Source organism: Haplochromis burtoni, unplaced genomic scaffold, assembly GCF_018398535.1.
Source record: "Haplochromis burtoni strain Fernald_Lab_line unplaced genomic scaffold, NCSU_Asbu1 Contig_81, whole genome shotgun sequence".
Lineage (NCBI taxonomy): Eukaryota > Metazoa > Chordata > Actinopteri > Cichliformes > Cichlidae > Haplochromis > Haplochromis burtoni.
In genome coordinates this window covers 250,055-257,218 of record NW_024582442.1, presented here as the reverse complement: position 1 = coordinate 257,218, position 7,164 = coordinate 250,055, and the positions used below count along the sequence as shown (strand labels likewise).

At 40.4% G+C, this 7,164-nt stretch overlaps 1 protein-coding gene and 1 non-coding gene across 2 annotated transcripts in view; one reads left to right on the top strand and one right to left on the bottom strand.

Annotated features, from left to right (window-relative positions):
• The window catches only part of sdr42e2 (short chain dehydrogenase/reductase family 42E, member 2), a 10,885-nt gene extending 5,103 nt beyond the window's left edge, over positions 1–5,782 (top strand). Inside the window, exons 6-11 of the mRNA XM_005925501.2 lie at positions 1,008–1,090; positions 1,696–1,833; positions 1,939–2,004; positions 2,130–2,193; positions 2,297–2,370; positions 5,007–5,782. Of these exons, the coding sequence (XP_005925563.2) occupies positions 1,008–1,090; positions 1,696–1,833; positions 1,939–2,004; positions 2,130–2,193; positions 2,297–2,370; positions 5,007–5,255 (674 nt within the window). The 3' untranslated portion in view covers positions 5,256–5,782. The remainder of the gene's footprint in view (positions 1–1,007; positions 1,091–1,695; positions 1,834–1,938; positions 2,005–2,129; positions 2,194–2,296; positions 2,371–5,006) is intronic.
• Positions 5,783–6,694: 912 nt separating this feature from the next.
• On the bottom strand, positions 6,695–6,776 carry trnal-uag. Its single transcript has one exon. It is a non-coding gene; the product is annotated as a tRNA-Leu (tRNA).
• Between the last annotated feature and the right edge of the window lie 388 nt (positions 6,777–7,164).

Below are 7,164 nucleotides of genomic sequence, written 5' to 3'. Positions count from 1 at the left end.
AATAATAATAATAATAATAATAATAACAGGATGTCTGTACTGATGTCAGGAACAACCTAAAAGTCACTGAGATGCTAAGACTGGGTCTGCAAACTTTTGTTTTGATTCAGTTGATTCGCTGAGATTGGAAAATAAGTTTCGAATCCTTATTAATGAGAAGAGAGAGAAAAACCCCTCTGCCCTCCAGCTGACTCCATCCCTAATACTGGCAATCAGGTCCAATCATGAGACCAACCACAAAAAATGAACGTAATCAAACACAAACACCATTTAAACATCTGATGAACAGCATACACATCTTTGTCTTTTTAAATTCATATGTGACTCCTACAAAGCCATTTTTAAGTAAATCTGCTCCACTGCACCTGCTCCACCTGATTGAGTCTATATGTAAGGTTTACTTAAGAACACTTCACAGGCTTATTTAATGTCCAGCCATAGTTGTTGTTTCTCCATGCTCTCCTTTTAATCGTTTTCTTTCCATTCACCTGCCACAGCTTCTCACTGGTTCTGCTGGAGGTTTATTCTTGTTAAATGGGAATTTTTAATCCCACTCTTACCATGTCCTGGCTAAAAATTCTTTATATTGCAAAATTCCTTTAATTGGCATGATATAAATACAGTGAATGATATAAACATAAAAGACATTCAAATTTATCTTGCAGAAGTTTTCTCCTTCTTTGCTTCTTCCTTATTATTATTATTATTGTTGTTGTTGTTGTTGTTGTTGTTATTTGCCTTAAATCTGTGTTAATTAATCATACAACATATAAAACTATCTTGATACATTACATTATAAGTATCATATAAATAGATATAAATAAGCACAAGTCTTAATGCAGCCCTTTTCCTTGTTTCTGAGTATATTAGTACTTGTAACATTGGTATTTTAATGCATGTACTTAGTCCACTACTTCTAGAAGAGAAAAAAAAAATCCCAATTAGATTTTAATAAAGAAAAGCTTTAAAATATTTATGAAGTGACATTTTGATCTTCCTTTATGAAGGTGGAGGCCTGCTGCGCACTTGCATCCTGCGGCCCTGTGGCATCTACGGACCAGAGGAGAGAAGACACCTACACAGAGTGATGGTAGGGGACTAAAGCGAGCGTGTCTTACAGTGATGATGAATTACTTCTGTGCTGCCACTGGAAAAAAATGTTCATCTCGCGGTGTCTGAAGCCTCGCTGGCAGAATTATTCCTGTCTGAAGAGTTTGCATTATTGATGGAGCTCTTCTGGCATCCAGTTACGGATGCCTTTTCTTCCAGTGTCTCCTCTGCGAGGCGGCTGTCGGCACAGTCTGGTGAAGGGCTGCAAGGATTACATTATGTTCTGGGTTTACTACCGGCCAAGAGGCCAGAAGCGTTGACTTTTAATGTTCTGTCGGTTGCTTGTCTCTGTAACCACTAGTCTGGAATTGATGTGAAATAAAATGTATAATTAATCTGTATACATGTGGACTTAAATATTAGCAAACCCAGAGTTAGTAAAACTGACAGTAAAACACTGGGTTGAACATAAGGTTTTTGCATCAGACCGGTTTTGAATTAGACCCATCACCTTTGTTGCAACTCTTCTCCCAGCTTTTGTGCAGATATCACCATCCAAAATGTTAGTTTGACACATTTTTGGGTTTAGTGTCCATGTTTAAATCAAGAAAACGATGCAAGACGAGCTTTTTGTCCCTTGCTCAGATGAACGTGGAGCGTCGGTTGTTCAGTTTCCGGTTTGGTGACCCCCGGGCTCAAATGAACTGGGTGCACGTAGATAACCTGGTACTGGCCCACAGGCAGGCAGCTGAGGCCCTCACGCTGAAGAGGAGCTGTGTCGCTGTGAGTCCACCTCAGAAAATTTAAACAGTAAACACGATGAGTTCCACTGCTCCGGCCTCACAGCTGCTTCGGTCATTTTTAACATGTTAACTGTTCTTTTTGCAGAGTGGACAGGCCTATTTTATTAACGATGGCGTTTCGGTCAATCTGTTTGAATGGTTGATGCCTTTGGTGAGTTGATGCCTCCGTCTGCCAGCAGACTTAAGGAAAAAGCTAAAACCAGCGATTACCTGAAGAGTAACTCTGATTCTGAAAGCTGCTCTTACCTCTGTTTTGAATTCAACTTTCTGTTGCAGTTTGAGAAGCTGGGCTACAGCCAGCCGTTGATAAATCTGCCGGTTTCACTCGTCTATTCAGCAGGTAGCTCTTCTCTCTTTCACTTTCACTATAGTTGAGTGAAACTTTGGTGAGCTGCTGCTAAATCTGTGTGTGTGTGTGTGTGTGTGTTTCTTCCTATTTCAAGCCATCCTGGTGGAATATCTGCACGTGGTCCTGAGACCGGTGATAACAGTGCCGCTCCTTTTCACCAGAAGTGAGGTAATTATGCAGCTTTCTTCTTCTATAAAGGTTAAGTCTGATTCTGAAAGCTATTTTTAACTCAAGATGTCACTCTATACTGCAGAACGTTACAGCACCGGCAAGCTCGGTACATATATCTACCTTGGAGATGAAGTTACCCGCTGTCTGATGAGAACATTCATGTTTAAGTCTCTCCAACGACAGAGACTGACTACATTAGTATTTTCCGATCAGCCCCCCCAGCCCCCCCTCCCTCATCTGATGCTATCTCTTGCACATGAATTATGAAAAACTAAAGTGAGCCCTTTTTTAAATTCAGCAGATAAACGAACACTTAACTTTTAATTCTGTCTTTGTATCTGTGATGGTTTTGCGTACATTTACTTGACTCAAAAAACTATAAAATTAAAGGAGCAGCTTGGAGTACGACACGTCTTAAGGCGCCTCCGTCACACGCGGCCTGTGAGGTCCTCATGAATGTGTGATGAGACAGAAACCAAAGCTGAGCACCATGGGCCTGCATGCGCAGCTCTCTCTCTCAGGCAGCTGCTGGCCGTGGGGATCAGTGGTTGCCCTGTAAATAAAACATAAACTGCCGTGGGTCAGACCAGGAAGTTTGAGGTGAAGTTTACAGGAAGTGACATCACTGCAGAGGCGGTTGCTATGGCTGTGCCACCTCTCGGCCAGTCTCAAATGATCCCGGCAACCCTCAGGTTGAGGCACGGGGTGATGCGCAGAGATTTTCCTCTTCCTGGTCTGTGAAGGCACATAGGAAGACAGTTTCAAAATTTGAATCAATCTGTTGTAAGGAGCAACTAAGCATCTGGTTTTATTCTTATATCTTATATAGAATTTCAAATGAAGTACCTTGAAGTGAATATTTTAAAATGTTGCCAACAGAAATGAACTGTTTGGTAAAGAAAAAAAGATAATGCATGAGACAGAGAAGTTTTACTGCTCAATAAATAAATAAATGAAATACAAAGTCTAAAAAGTTACACAAATAAAAAGAGCACAAGAAACTGAGAGAAAAGCAGGCAGATGGGCAAAAAAAGATTCTGGTGCAGGATGTGAGGGACAACTGAAATTTTAAATAAAACAGGAAATAATCAAAAGACAAAACATGGTGACACAAAAACTCACATTAAACATGTATGAAGAATTTTAAACTAACACCACAGCAGGAAACCATCTTAACAAAAACTAAACAGGAACCACAGCCGAAATCACACTTAAAATCTAAAGCTCAACATCACCACGGCTGTAAGAGATCAAAGCAGGAATCCAAAACTCAGTCTGCAGAATGTTAAAATCAGAAAAAGAATTGAAAAGATTAACTAGGAATTCAAAACCCCAAAACATCACAAAACTACAAAACCATGATGAAACGGTATAATTATTTTTGGTGTTAATGGTCTCCCTTTGCAAAAATGCACATTTTAATATTAAAGATCAATTTTATAATTTATCACGAGTTATGTTCTGGACCCACTGGCATCACAAAAAGTCACGAGTCATTTCTTTATATTCTGCTTCCAGGGCGTCAAACTTTCTGGTAATTCTGTGACGTGGTCTTGAACAGTAGCTCTCCAGGGTTCCTGAAAGTCTTTCAAAGGTTTTCTTTCTTTGGCTCCTTTTTCACTTATTTTAAAACCGGTGCTTTATCTTGTATTATCATTGACCAATGAATCATTCAAACATGAAAAAGGCTGCTAAGTCAAGGCAGCACCAGTGTTGTGTCTACACATAAAAGATCATTTTGACATGCTATCTTAAGGCACTTTGTTTCTAGCATGCTGTTGCAAAACCATGTCAAGTAATTTTCCCCCAATTTTTTAGCTGAATTTAAAAAATGCCAAAGATAACACGGTTTGATTGCCATAAAATATTTTTTATGGACAAAGTGATTCCCAAGAAGCTATATGCTGAAAACTTGGCATATCTCAGCACCCTTCATAGGGGCACTAGTAAGAAGCCGAGCAGCTGCAGAAGGATATGTGTACTTTGTAAGATGTGTACTTTAGCCCAGAGAATACAAATGCATGGGTCACATTTCAGCTACATTTGATTATAGTGTCTGTCCTGGAGTGGTGCCTGTGGCAGTGAGTTACTCCTGGAAGACAAGATGTACTCCATGTGAGACAATCAAGGAAAAATTGAAGGCTTTTCGAAATGCATGGAGAAAAATACTGTATATAGTCAGGATAACTGTCAGATATAGCAGGATAATCAGGATTCAGCAGTTTGGTCTTAATGCGTGGATACACAACAGATTTGAATGAGTCATACAGGAAAACTCCAAAGACCTAAAAGGTGTGTACTGACTGAAATCATTAAAGAAAATGTGACTCATGGATGGAAAAAAGAAAAGGGACAGTAGGAACTCTTTTTTGTCTCACCGGTGTCTGTTTGACCTCTTCTGTCAGACTGTGTTCACATGCCGAAACCTTAGACTCAGAGGAAAGAAGACACAGTAACTGGAGGCATCCGTCAGTCACAGGTTATCACAATGTAAAACTAAGTTTGCCAAACTGAGGCTAATGTGAGCCGTTAACCTGACAGAATGACCTTTAACTTGGACGACTCTGATCGTATTAAGAAATACAAAAAACAACAAAAAAGAAGCTATAAATGCCTCATCTCTTCCGCTGCAGGTCAGGAACATTGCAGTGAGCCACACTTTTAAAATTGGCAAGGCCCGCCGAGATCTGGGCTACAGCCCGAAGCCTTACTCCCTCGCAGACTCCGTGGAGCAATACCTGAAGTCTCGACCGCCTCGCAACACCTCGTCGCTTTTCAGCCTGTCCCGGACCTCCCGGCAGCCCCGGCGCCTTTTTCTGCTGCTTCTGATGGGTTTCAGCGTGGTGATACTCATGCTATGTTGCGTAATTTGTCAGAACTAAACATTCCTTCACTGATGCTCCACTGCACTGCATTCATCTCAGGCATTGCAGTTTCAGATGAGAGACTCTGCTTTTACACAGCTTCTGTTAACTGATTACAGTGTGACAATGTAAGTGGTGACTGACTGATAATAACAAATCACCAGACCCAGCTAAACGTGCTCCAAAAATACGTCTCCAGAATACCAGGCTATGCAAGTTCTGTGTTTCCCCTTTTCAAAGACAGCCGCTGTTTTTATGTTTAGACCTCAGTGTGTGTCTGAGTTTAACGTGAGTCTAGCAGGCGGCTGAAAACTATTATGTATTATGTGAATGTTATTGACTTCTCTGGAATTTGACTTTATTGTGGTTTATTTTAAAGCAAACATTTAACTTTATATCACAAAAAGAAAATTATCTAAACTGTAAGTCATTGTATTTAAAGCATGCTTCCAATTTGTATCATAAAGACTTGTGATTTCATAGAGTTCAGTTATTATTGTAGCTGCAAATTTTGTACACTTTTAGAAATAAAAACATCTAGAAAACTCCAGAGACCATATTTACATATACTGTATTTGTGCAAAAGAATTGAGTCACCCTTAATTTCTTTGGTTCAAAGACATTATTATAGTCTTTTGCTGTAGCTATGCACAATTAATTTTTTCAGGCTTTCTGAAGGTTTTTCAAACTTTTTACTTGCACGTTGGCTTCCAGTCCTTGTACCTGACCACATTCACTGGCTTATGAATCATTCAAGCATAAAAAAGGCAGCTAACTCAAGAGACGAACGAGTGTTGTGTGAACACATAACAGACAGTATTAAATTGTATCGTCAGGACTTTGTTACTAGTAGCCTGTCATACAAAAACACATCATTTGTTCACATATCTTTTGCTGAATCTATTTAAATGGCCGAGATAACACTATCTGCCCGACATAAAATAGTATTTGTGGACGAACAAGTTGATTCGTGAAGAGGTATTAGGGGAAAAACTGCCATATCTCAGCATGGAGTGCGGTCAGTTTTTAAGGAAATGTGAGTAAACTGGTCAAGTCCAGAACGAAAGAAGAAGTGGGAGGCCTAAAAAATATGTTCAGCAGATGAACTGTATCTCAAAGTCTGCAAAGATCTGACAAAGGACCCGAGAGATGCATTTAGTCTTCAGCTGCTATCAACTGTTCACTGAAGCCTCATCGAAAGTGGTCTTAGTGGAAGGATGGCTGTCCTTCCACTATCGGGATCAGTGTTGGTTGAAAGCTCAACATTGTCATGTTTGAAGCTGCCACATGGGGGAGCACTTGCACTGCATAAGAATGCCAAGGGTTACCTGCAGCGTTAAAATTCACATCGTCGCTTGGACATTTAATGTTATTGATGACATCGGGTCCAATCTACCTGTCTACGGCCTTCCACATACTCAACTGAGTCATGGCTAATCCAGAAAATAATACATTCTTGGCAGCGGTGGGATTCGAACCCACGCCATCGAAATGACTGGAGCCTAAATCCAGCGCCTTAGACCACTCGGCCACGCTACCACACCTTTGGTTCTCGGATACTTAGATTTAAATAACACGTCGTAAGGTCGTGTAACCTGTGATGCGTTCGCGTCGTTTCGTCACGTCTTTCAGAAACGTCCGCCTTTATATGCCGCAGAGAAAAATAAGGTGACAAAATAAAGGAAAATGCATAAACCCACGACACACGGAAGCCCTCTGGGGGCTCTGATATGCAGCACAGGTCATTTTGCTTTCATGATTTATGTTCAGTTCATCACTGCAAATGATCACAGTGGTCTGATGGAAATTAAAATGATAAGAATCATATGATAGGGAAGTTGCAGTCAACCGATCATACAGACAACTTTGATGGACAATGTTTACCACTGTATTGCTCATTAATTTACAGACCCCTGGGCCCACATGT